Source organism: Rhopalosiphum maidis, chromosome 2 (genome assembly GCF_003676215.2).
Source record: "Rhopalosiphum maidis isolate BTI-1 chromosome 2, ASM367621v3, whole genome shotgun sequence".
Taxonomy (NCBI): Eukaryota; Metazoa; Arthropoda; class Insecta; order Hemiptera; family Aphididae; genus Rhopalosiphum; species Rhopalosiphum maidis.
The window spans coordinates 62,616,486-62,630,384 of NC_040878.1; the positions used below are offsets into that span (position 1 = coordinate 62,616,486).

General features: G+C 24.6%; 1 protein-coding gene across 2 annotated transcripts in view; it reads left to right on the plus strand.

Annotated features, from left to right (window-relative positions):
• LOC113554027 overlaps positions 1-13,899 on the plus strand; it is a 37,429-nt gene that overhangs the window by 6,123 nt on the left and 17,407 nt on the right. For both annotated transcript variants that reach the window (XM_026957673.1, XM_026957674.1), the window contains exons 6-12: positions 498-503; positions 1,734-1,802; positions 8,872-9,054; positions 11,280-11,351; positions 11,610-11,660; positions 13,187-13,234; positions 13,639-13,647. In XM_026957673.1, the coding sequence (XP_026813474.1) occupies positions 498-503; positions 1,734-1,802; positions 8,872-9,054; positions 11,280-11,351; positions 11,610-11,660; positions 13,187-13,234; positions 13,639-13,647 (438 nt within the window). The remainder of the gene's footprint in view (positions 1-497; positions 504-1,733; positions 1,803-8,871; positions 9,055-11,279; positions 11,352-11,609; positions 11,661-13,186; positions 13,235-13,638; positions 13,648-13,899) is intronic.

Genomic DNA, 13,899 nt, shown 5'->3' on the forward strand with positions numbered 1-13,899 from the left:
ATTACAGTCATTGTGTCATACACATTCACACTAATAGCGTATAGATTTTTATTAAATAAAAATTTTGAAAAGTTGATTTTTACATTGAAGGGGACAGGAAACATTTCACTATAGTACCCCGAAGTTTTTTTTGGATTTACTCTTAAACTAACATCATAAAAATATACACTAATTCCACAGTAATTAATGACGAAAAAATCTACGATTTTCCAAATTGGTTAGGGTCGATATGTTAATGAATAGGAATGTAGGTAATTCAATGCTTTTATTTAGGCTTAATGTACAACCGACTATATCAGTTTACCTCGTTAATCATTACATCATATTATTTATGATAAATGTGTAATTTTAATTATTTTATATAAACTTAAGGTAACATAATAAAATAATACATACAATATTGAATATGCAAATTATTAATAACCCATAACATATATTTTACTATAAAAAAAATTTTTATTAGACATTATATTAGTTCATTATTTTTTTTGTTTCAGAGAAGAGTAAGTAACTTTTACTTAATACCATGCTATACCATGATCCATGATATTATATAAATTGATTTAATAGTCGGTTTTTGATAATTTAACTTTGATGTATTAACTCTAATTTAGCTCGTGTAATGTCTATTAGGGTATTGATTTTAATTAATAGTGTTATATAAGAAACACATGTATATAGGTTAGGTATATTGCTTATTTATAAATATTTTTGTAGATATTAAATGTATTATTTATTATTTATTTTTTTTTTTAATTTAAACGTGAATTGTTAAAAATTATATTTATCTTTTTATAATCATTTTACAATAATTATCACTAAACGTTTTTATATAATATATAATTAATTTTGATTGATCAATTTTCTAATTTTTGATTTTATTTGTTTAAAAATAATATGTATTATATACCTAACCTATACCTCAAGCTCATTCACTCCCAACCAAAAATTCCATATACAATTTCTGCTGTTTTTCCTATACAATTTTTCAAGTCTTTCGATCATATGTGACCTAATGAACGAATTATTTAATTTTTCCTACTATTAATATCTTTAATTAAATAGGTCGAGTGGTATTTATATAATATAATGGGTTATAATTTGTTTCTTCAGTTGTACATTTCTACACATATCTTAAATAGGTAAATTAATTAAAATAAATAATTTAATCTTCCATGATTCAGTAATAGTGTAATTATTGTTATGTTTAAAAAAATAATTAATACCATTGATTCGTTTTAATTTAAATTTTTTCTATGTTCTCATAATAAAATCCGTGATTTATTTGAAGTACCTATTGTTGTAAATAATTAATAAAATACGATTTTGTAGAAATTGTATTTCTTTCGTATTATATTATAATTTATAATTTATTATTTTATTATTCGATTTCTCGCATTTTGTAATGTGTGCAAATGTAATTTTCGCTCCATATACTATTACTCTAAAACAGTAAAGTTTAAACAAAGTTGAAGTTCAATTATTTTGAATACAAACATTGTTGTGTTGCTAATGAGGGTTCAATAGGATTATATAGGGGTCATGAAAATCAAACGACGTACTATGTATGCGCAATAATTGCGTACCTATAGTATTTATTTATAAAATTGTCCTCCACTGAATAATTACAATTTATAGTAAGTAATCATTTACTCAGTTAGTTAACATTAGTAGATTTAATAAATGACTTTAAAAGAAAGGAAATTAATTATAAAATATGTTTATATATTTAGTGTATAAAAGAAAATATAAAAACGATTTTAAAGATATCACTAAATTGAAAAATCAAGAATTTCAGTACGGTAAATTATATGAATAATACTAACAAGTTATCTTATTTTGACTCATTTGAGTACTTATAATTTATCTATCTTAATATCTTTCGTATTATATTTATTTAATAATATATTTTTTATATTTGTAACTTAAGAGCTTATTAATATAATATTTTAATAATAATTTGTTCTATTATTAAATTTGATAATTATCTAAAGTAGAGTAAAAATTAATAATTTAATTTAGGTATACTGGTAATAGTTAATATCATTTTCAATATTTATATTTAATATCTCGTAGGCTATATTATAATTATTCATGTATTAAGAATAAGTAAACAGGTATGTAATCAGCACAATTTAAGATATATTTAATAGTTAAAGTATATCTTATATTGTGGTTAGCAGTCAGCTATATAACAGTGTATCATTGTATACATTGCCTCAATGCTTGTATTTTAGTCATAGAAATTTTGCAAAAAAATTTAGCTTTTTATTGCAATATGACAGACCAATTAAAAATTATTATTTTTTTATCAAAACAAAAAAAAAAGTTAAGCAAATACCGCTCTGCTGTACATTACATGTTGAGTGAGTCACTATTATGAGCGTTAAATTTAACGGTGTGAAGTTGGCATTAAATTGTAGCAGAACTTTCCAAAATATATCTAACAATGTTTAGATAGACTTGTTGGACATATTTGGTAATTGTTGGAGCCTCCTTTCTAACCATCACGCATTTTATTTTGTAATACTAACTTCACACTTAGCATTGCAGGTATGCTATAACATATTTACCATTTAAAAATCTCCAAATAATGTTCAAATACCCTTGTTGGAAATTATTGAAGCCTCTTTTTTAATCATACCAAATTGTATTTTACTATGCTACATTGTTGGAAACTTAAAATATTATTTATTATTATAAATTTAATAATAAATTTTTTTATATTTATTTTTATTTATTATAAAATAAACATTAAGATTATAGTGTAGGCAACTAAAAAATGTTGTCAATAATGGAATAATAATTTGATCCAAATTATTGTGTATGTATCCGTATACATAATTCTATACCATTATTATAATAAATAATCAAATCGAAATATAATCTCTATAAAGTATGAACTAATTATTATTAGTTGTTACTACACTTCGTACTGTCGTATACGGGTATACGTTATGCACTCATGCGATGCCTTGACGGGTAGAATAGATATCTCGGTATCCGATTCTCAAACCTTCAAACAAGTAGTATCGATACCTGCGGTAAGCGCTTACTCAACAATCTTTTGGTGATCACGATAACAAGTACTACACAAAGGACAATTTAATAAGACCTCACAAGGTTTATACGTTATAACTCTATGGTTGCTACTTGCTTTACTCTTAAACAACTGACCACGATAACGAGTACTGGAAGAGAAATAAAGTATTATAGTGTCTTGCTATTTTCTACTAAAGTGTTTCCTCGCCACAAACGCTTTATATATAATAGCACAATGAAACAATGATTAAAAGATATTAAAATAAACAGTTGTTAGCTGTAACGTCCGTAACACACCACGACTGCCCGATCGCTCCATTCTTGTCGTCTCCGTAGACAGTAATTTCATTATTAATTTTTGTTGAATCGGCATTTATTGACTCCCACTCCGTATATAAAATAATATTTCGTTATATATACAATACAACACTACAACAGAACTTCTTCTTCAGTCTTTTATTATGAAAACTGTGAACACATATCTAAAGCATATAATTGGATTATCCGCAATTTTATATTATCAAATATATTTTTTTAACCATGTTTCTTTAGTATAATACTATAATATGGTCTAACGCTATACCCTATAATATAAATTATAAATGAGGTTCAATAATTGTTCATTAAAAAAAAAAATAATAATAATAAAACTATATAGAAAATACTAAACTTACAGCTAGAGAAAAAATTTTATAAGTAATCTAATCATTTGATTTTTCCATATTAATTAAAACGGTCGTCATAACCGCATATTTTACACCGTTCAATACCGCACTTTTTATACCGTTCAATACCGTATACATTTGATTCACAAATTTATGCGTTACACCTTAACAGTTTTTTCGAATAACACTCGAACTTGTGTATAATTTTAAAGATGTTGGAGTAATGTTCGACTAGAAATTGATTTTCTCAAATCACACCGAAATGATTAAAAATAAACCGATGTATAATCTTGGATTTATCAAAAGGACATGTTGATCGTTTAATGACCCAATAGCACTGAAAGCACTTTACTGTTCGTTTGTCCACTCTAATCGCGAGTACTGCAGTCCTCTAATTTGGATCAATAATACAGAATAACAGAACAAATCAATCGAGTCAGTTTAAGACAATTTTTAACGGTTTCTTTTTTTCAAATTTAATATACCTAGATCAATCCATGGGTCATCTCAAAATGTTCTTAATTTTTTGAACTTGTCAACCCTAAATAACAGGCGTTCATTTTTACTATCAAAATTCTTATGCAACTTAATATTGGGTTCTAATGATTCCTCCAAACTCCTTGCCCTAATAAAATTCAAAATAAATTAATTTAATACCCGGGATCCTAAACCATTTTACCAAATTCATTTTAGTAGAAACTATATCCTGAACAGCCCTGCCAACATTTTAATGACCGCGTGTAATAAATTTGACTATAATTAGCAGTTCTTATGCTCTATATTATATTTAAATTGTTAAATCAAGATCAACTTTTTTTTTAATACCTACTAAATATGTTATAAATTATTTTGTAATTGTGCTATACACTACCATATTGTAAGAGGTCATAATATTGTCCGTATATTTAAAAAAATAAAATAAAATGAAAAATTTTATATTTTTATATTTTAATTTCATTTTCTAGATAATATTCTTACCTTTAAATTTGGTAATAGATAAATTTACTCTAATATTAAAGCTAACGTCACAAAATGTATTCTGCTGAACGAAAATTTGTTATGATGTACGTTAGTAAGACAGAGACAACACTCCTTTTAAAAATATATCTATATGTAATTCTCTAATATGACCCTGTTCACCGAGAAAAGATTCACATTTTAGGATCAGTAGTGCTGATAGAGCACAATCCTGGCAACTATAATATACGATATTCACGATAACCATAAAATAGCGCCGCGGTGACGTCATCATCATTCCTTCTTTTTTATTTAATATTAGATAAAACAATTTTTAATAAAAATATTATCACATCATATAGTTATTATTTTAAGACTGGATTAAATAATTTGGATTTGTGTTATATGATGTCGTTTGCCACAGTGTATGAATTATGTTCAATCCTATTATTTACTACCACGACATAACTGTAACAAGGTGGGGGGTCTAGGGTTTTCTAAGTACTATGAGTTTAGGGAGCATCATAAAAATAAATGATATAAAAATAGTTAATGTTTTATTATTGATATTAATTTTCTTTTTTACTGTAATATAGAAGATATTAATTAAGTACCTATATAAAATTATATACATACTATTAAATATAAAAGTATGTAAATAATGTGTTACATGTCCATAATAATATATGAATATCAATCAATTTTATATGCTTCTAAAATAAATTGAAAAGTTTGATATAATATAAATAATACTTTAACAAATAATAGTATAATTGGTATATGAGTATATTATACTACAATATACTAAATATACATCATATAATAACATACATATTGAAAAATGTTATAAGGTTTTAAAATAAATATTAACAAAACATTTTAGTTACATCATAATCTTTGTGTACATATTATAAATGTATAATGAATTTAAAAAAAGTCATTAACATTGTTGGCACGATTTGAATAATTATATATTAATGCCAGGTGTGTATTTTGCAGTATTTACAACGTTTAACTTGGAATAAATGAAAAAGGCTCCAATAAACTTCAAGTTTCTAATAATGTAGCATTACAAAATAATATGTGTGATGATTAAAAAGAGGAGCTCTGACAAATTCCAACAGTGTCCAACAAGTCTATCTAAACATTGTTAGATCGTATTTTGAAAAGTTTTGTTAATAATGTAGTGCTAACTTCACACCTCTGTTAAATTTGAATTCAATGATATATTATTGTATACGAAACACGATTCTGAGAAGACAGTCTGTCAAAATATAGGTAATGTCACTAAGTATATTTCAAGATAATATTTTTTTGTATACCAATTAAAGTAATTAATTTTATTTTTAATATTAGGTTTTAAAGGTTTTTAAATTATTATAATAGTATATATTTATTTCATATTATATCAACTTATCTATACAACTCAGAATTTAATAACATCATTCTGTAAATAGCATAAAATAGTAAAAATAATATCTTAAAATAAATTAAAAATTTCATTACGTATAGAAAAATTTGATAAGATATAATAAATGTAAAAGTTTGAATTCCCTATAAATAGAATAATGTTTTTAAATTATACCAAAATAATTAACATCTTTAGTTATTGTTTATATAAGTAATTTTGACTTATAATCTTCTTTATATATTTTTTTAGATTTCATGGTTTCAGTATAAATTACTTACGAGAAGTCTTTTATTAATTTTTCAAAACTTAGAATAAAACGAAAGGTTTTATGAATTTATAATAAATAATTTGTTTTTTTAAGATGCTGACAAATATTGTAAACTCTTATAAACAAAAATCAAAAATGATAACCATAAAGATTTTTAAAATATTTTAAGTTAAAATGTTGACAAAATTTATTTAAATTGCCAAAATTTACAAATTATTTTAATAATTTAATTGTTGTTGACATATTTGGTTTAGGTTTATATTTATTAAGAATTTTATGTCAAAATGAGTTGTTATATCCCATACTTCAACAGGATCTTTGGTTGCCTTTTTAGTTATTTCGTTTTAAATAGTATATTCAATATTTGAGTGCACACAGTGTTGTTTTTTTAGGGTTGTCTAAGTTTTTGAGACTTTGAGAGCACTGAGTGAGTCCATGTATATACATATAATTATGTGATTGTACAATATTGTGCATTGATTCACTGTAGAGGAAGTTAATTTTATAGCTTTCAATAGAGCTAGACATTCCGCTGTATAAATTGAGTTGAGTATTGGGATGCGATGAGCTGTTTGAATGTTAAGCTGGATTATTACGATTTCAGTTTCTTATGTATTTTTTGACGCATCTACATATATTTATCAATGTGTTGCTAGATAGTTTTTTAGATTGAGGAAATTTGATTTGTATTTATAAGAATGCGTTTAATTTTTTAAGAAGGAAAATAGGTCGAAATAGGTAGGTAAATTGGTTAGGGGTAATCCATGGAGGTTGTTCAGAGTTTTGGTGATGGAGTATTTTTGTTAAATAAATATTAAGATCTGAGGCATAAGTAGCTATTTGAGTGCTAAAATTATTTAGATTATTATTTTAGCATGGGTAGATTGGATTTTTTGTTTCTATTAATGTTCTTGTAGTATATTCCAATATGTGTCTTATTCTCTTATTGTTCTTTTTCTAGTAACATTGAGCCTGTTAGATTTATAATGCTAAGAACTGAGCTACTTTTGAAAGCGTTAATTGACATTCTTGGGGTTGCATTATGGATAAGGTCTAGTGTTTTAATTGTAGTTGATATTGAAAAATTATTTTGTTATTGAAAATTAATACAATTATTAGTATTCATCACAATTTGAGATAATTTAATATAAAATTGTATACACACTTTTACAACAAAACTTATAAAAAAATGTTGAGTACAATTTAACAAATATTTTTTATGAACATCTGTAATTTAATTGTTGATAAAATTTGATACCCATTTGATCGTAAAATAATTATTTCAGTAATGTAATTTAAAAAATTATTTATTGTAGAATTTTAAAATTCTAAAATTTTAATATTTAATGTCTCAACATTAAACCATTAGGAGTTTTTAAAATTGTCATTTTCTATACTCAATTAAAATTTGAAAATATTGAGAATCGATTTGAGCTATTTATAGGCATTTTATATTTGAAATTTTTGAATATATTTTTTTTATCTTTAAGCGTTGTTAAAAATATTTAGGCTTTGAAATGTAATCCATGATCCCACATACATTATAGTTTTTACGATTTAAATTTTTTTTTCAAATACATAAGCATGATTTATTGTTAGTGTTTGGAGTTTACATTTTGAGAAAATTCATCATAATTACGTAAATGTGTGAATTATTTTGTAGTTATAAATTTATAAAGTATTAAATTTTTATAGCTAAGTCTTGAAAATGTGATTTATATTTATACTAACACAAACAATGTAAAACATTATATATAAACTTATTTAATTTATTTTTAGACATTTTAAATTTAAATAGAAGAAAAAATTAGTTATTTAAACGATAAATAAAAATTTTAGTTATTTTGTTGTAATTCAAAAAATACTATTCGGTTTAACTTTCCGTCATTATAATAAGAATATTATTATTTATTACTACACTACTCACAATGACATTTTCAAAACATTTATACAATGATTAAAAATCTATTATTTATATCGTTCTACGGTACGCAGTATTGAATTAATATAAATAATTAATAACAGCTTATTATACCATATAAAATAAAATTGTATATTTGTATTATTGAATTCAAATTTAACATATCGATTTTCATACTATATCAATACATTTATTATATCTGAGTAGCTTCCCCAGTTTTATTATTTTATAAAATATTGACATAGCGTGTTTAATATGCAACAAAAATGAAAAATAATTGGCCATTACGAAAAATAAAATAATAATTTTTGAAAAAGCCTAACTATCGTTAGTCTATACAAAATGAACCTGAATATGAGCTTGTATAATAGATAAAATCAAATTACTTACGAATGACCTGCTCTATTGCAAATTTTCTAGTCCTTTCACATGCAAAATAAAATAATTTCTCATATACTCAATCTATTATTTTGATAAAAACTATGCGACATGCCAACATACCACAGCCCATTGACCATAATATTATACTATATCAACATATATAGTAAATAAACATTTTATTTTTTCATGACCTTATACTGGCCTGACACTGATATTTGAATGACAGTTACACAATTTAAAATAGCTTATAACGCAACAAAGGAGGCATATGAAGCAGTTGAACAGTTTGAAAACATGGTAAATGAAGGAAATGTAAATGAAATTACTATGGAATATAACAAAGAAAAGAAAAATGATATAATAGAAAAATACCTACAAAATCAAATGCCTGAATTACATTATACTGCTGGTAGTTTAAACTTATTTAATATATTGTATTTTTTTTTTAATATGGTTATATTATAAGATATATTTATTATTCTGATCATATTATACATTACTCAATTACATAAAATGTATGCATATTGCATACACTATAATGTTACGGGGAAAATAATAATAATAAAAGTAATGTGTTTGGACATGTTTCTTATAATGTGTTTGAGCGAGACAATATAAAAAATAAAATCATAAAGATTAAGATAAAAACATTATATAAAATCTATAGATAATTTTATATCAACCTAAATATGGCATAGTCTTTTATGCAGGTCGGTCAACACTCAACTAGTAGAACCCTATCATATTTTCAAATGTTAATTTGCTTGAACATTGGAAACAGAAACTAGTATTATAATGTTATTGAGTTTATGTCAAATATGGATCTTAAAATTGAATATATTTGTAATACAAACTAAAATAAACGATGCATTTCAATTAAAAGTTATACTTTTAGTAAATCTAACCACTTTAAAAACGGGTCTTTTAGTTTTAGGTGTACTAATAGAAAATGTACTGAGAGTGTTTTAGTGAATTCTACCATCAATTAAAATACTATCTTTTTTCAAATAATAATATATAATACATGATCACGAATCAACAACTGATCATAATTTAGCTGTTCAATGTGTTAGAACTGCTACCAAAAGAAAAGCCGAAGAAGATTTACATGCGAGAAAAAATAAGATAATACGTAAGGAAATTTAAGATACTAAGTACCAAGTCTGTCAAAATGAGAAGGAAAATAGATTGATAAAATACAGCATCCCAGGACCATAAAAAAGGTCGCCAAAATACATTACCATGTTTTAAAATCACTCGCCCTAATACATTATACTGAATTGCCCAAACACATTGCAATTTTTAAAAATTCGCCCATACGCACGATACCCCAATTATTGATATTATCTATTATATAGTTTATCACCAAACAACGAAATATTTGTCAAAATCAAACCTTGAGTAGTTGATTATGTACTTAGAATTTATATAGGTATTTAATGAATGATAAATAATACGACTTTTTGATAAAGTTATACTGTAATAAAACTATAGTAATATGTAACATACGACTGGAACGCATATACCCCCCGAAAATTTGTTTAGGCCTCCTACATTTTTTAAAGTTTTTCAACAAATGTCAGATTTTTTATTGGAGAAAATTATAAAATTTATTATACGTACTTCCTAAACAGGATATCCGATAGGTACTATGTGTTATGAGATCGTTTAATGTTCATGCATACATTTTGTATTGTAAATTCATAATAAAATTAGAATGATTGAGCTACGTTAATATTCTATAACGAAAACGATACCATGTTATGTATACCGTATACGCCATGTCACCATGACAAAATAGATTTCTAGAAATGGTATACACCACGTGCTATGTATTTAGAATCTATTATGATCACTAATCAGAAAAATGATTCCGGTCAGACCATTCTTAAATTATTTGCAGATGAACATAAATATAATATAATGTTAAATTAATATAAAAATCTTTTTATTTTTTGTTATTTTTTTATTAATTTATATTCATCAATTGTTTTTATTGTTCTTTGTGTAGCAGATTTAATAAAAAAAACTTATGTAACAAAAAAAAGATAAATAGAAAGAAATTGTTAGTAATAATAATTGAATTAAAATTTGTATTGTTTTGTTAAATAAATAATTTCGAAGTATTTATAATCTTTAACAATAAATGTTACAGTAAAATTGTAAAATTTATATGTAGGGGATGCAGGGTGAATCCCCCGTGGGCCTATTCTATGTTTATAATTTTAGCCCCCCCTCCTAACAAGCCAAATTTACGCCTATAGGACTGCACCAGAGGCTGTTTATGTATTATGTTATTTAATATGTTTTGTATATTTTATATAGTATCTTTATATTTACGTCAAATACCGAAAGGCTATAATTATATGCAATCGTTATAGTCATATTGGTACTCATAATCTACATCTGTATAACAATCAAAAGTTATGTCTTAATACGTACTTAATATTATAAGTAGAAGGTTAATAGTGAGATACAATATAGATACTTGTACACACAACACACTGGATTCACGTATGAAAGAATATTCGTATTAATTGCATATTTCAATAATTTTAACATATACGATACTATACATACTAGATTATTCTCCGTACTTAAATAAAATAAAATTTTTTTATGTGTTTCTAACAGATGGAAATACACCCAGATACGTATTTGAAAATTATGAACTTTACGTCAATCCAACAGAAGACATCTATTACAGTGAGTAAACCCTCAATTAGTTAAATACATTTAAACTAAATATACCTACTTTTTAATTGCATACTACATAATCTCCGTATAATATTGCTAATTCTTTTAAAGTGGACTTTATATGACCATGAATTTCTAGTATCAATCATTGTAAACAATATTTTTTAAGTTAACTATAACTCTATAACCAATACATTTTTGTTATTTTTAATTTTTGTATGATTTTAACTTATTAAAAATGTAAATATTTATTTTTTTATCATTTAGTGTCTAACGTAAAACAGGCTGAATATGATTCTATTAAAAAAAGAATGAAAGGTAATTTTTTTTGTTTAATGTAGTGGAGTAGTGGAGTGATTAATTGGATTACTATACTATACAGAGTGATCCTTTTAATTCGTTCTCTGATTTATTCATACCTATTACACCCCCAAAGTTGTTCGAATTTATAATATGATTTATATTATATAATATCGATTTGATAATTTAGAATATGTAATTTTTAGACAATTTATAGCTTTTGCCATCTACCGTACATGGTGTATGGCTCTACAGTCTAGAGTCCAGACACTTTAAACAAGAATCAACGTTCCAAATAGTTCCAAATAATTAAAATTATAATATCAAATAATTCATAAAGGTCTATAATTTAAATCTCTAAAGATAAAATTACAAAACTAGATTTTTATTGAATTTAGTTTTTGCATTTTATCTTCAATAATACCGACGAACTATTTTATACTATATTATATACTTTCTTAATAAATTGTATGTATCAAGAAGTTATACTCAGGGAAATTCTAACAGAGGGGAGAAATTGCCCCCCTCGTGGGTAATGAGGTGGATTGATCTACATAGTAATTGGTCAATTTTATAATTTAAAATTTATGTTAAAGTAAGTTTTTGACATTTTTTTTCATATCAGTAGAGTCCACGATTAAAAATAGATATATATTTAATAGTGTTAGAGTCCGAATATCTTGTTTTCATAAATACATATTCGCGGTCATAGAGTATAAAAGTACCATAATATATAACCATAATCGCGATTTGTGCATCGAAAAAAATGTAGTAATTGCTAGTTAATAGTTGTTACAACCGTATAATACAATATAACATAATAATTCCCGACTATATTTCTAATAAGTGATAATATATTTATCACTTTGATATCAACAAAATTTAATATTTTTATAATTTTAATTATGGTTCTATATTCTATATCTGAATCTCATGTAAATAAATATTGATTTTTTTTTTATTATCCCCACTCTACACAAGAAAGGTCGAGAGACGCTCCTGGTTATACTTCAATATTAAAATACTATAATACTTATTATATTAATAAAAAAAAGTTCTATATTGTTTATTTGTGTATCAAAATACTCTAATACTTTATCCATAAAGTATAAAAATAAACAAATTTTCATCTAAAAACGCTATTTGTATATAAAAAAAATGATTCTATGAACAATAGTAAAGAATATAAAATTTAGAAAATAGTTTTTTATACAAATATTTTTTTATATACTTTTGTACAAAATTAATATTTTATTGGTCAGATTTAAAAAAAAAATAATTTATAAAATTTAAAAACAAATAACTTTAGAGCTTTTGTGGCACGACTTAACATTTTTTCGACTGTCAAAATTGAAACTTCTAATGTTTCATTTGTATGTGATATTAGACAATCTAGGAGGTGTAACCTGAGAAATTTACATTTTTTTTTTAAACCACCATACAAAGACCATCCTTGGAACGCCCGAGTGCAGAAAAATAACGGTTACTGTATGAATCGTGGTTGGTTTTTGTTGTTTTTTTTTTTACAAAATACAAATTTACAGGTACCTGTAATGCATTAAATGAATCAGAATATTATGAAGTAATTTTATGTAAGTAATTACATTTTTTTAGTTTTATATCATTATTTCTTAAGCACCAACAACAAGGCTATTACTTTATTAGTTATTTATGGCTATTGATCGTGGTATCGCATGAGCAGGTCATGGTCCAGCTCATTTTTGTTTCTTATTAAACAAAAAATAATAAAAAATATGTTTAGCATGCAAACACGACTTAAGCCGCATTTATACTTGTGACTTAATATGACTTATGAGTACGGATAGTGCGTTAAATATTATTATTTTTATCAGCAGTTTTTTTTTTATTAAAATTGCTTGCTTACATTAAAAAAAAGAACTTTAGGTAGCAAGTATTGGCACGAGTATATTGTTTATATTAAATAAAAATAACTAACATTAAATTGTTTAATTTTATTGTTTGGGAATGTAAATAGTGTATCATTGTAAGTATTGTTTATATTATTTAATTAATAAAGTATTAACTATTCAATTCATAATGTGTACCTAATGTATTGGATTCATGCATTAAAAAAAGTGCATTTCAGCACCAGGGACGTATTTAGCAATTTTGCGCATTAGGTAAGAAAAAAAAATGCGTACCGTATTATATAAAAATGCTTTCCAAAATTTAAAATTTACCACCCGGAGCCCAAGACCCCCTAAATACGTCTCTGGCCCCCCACCGTATACCGATT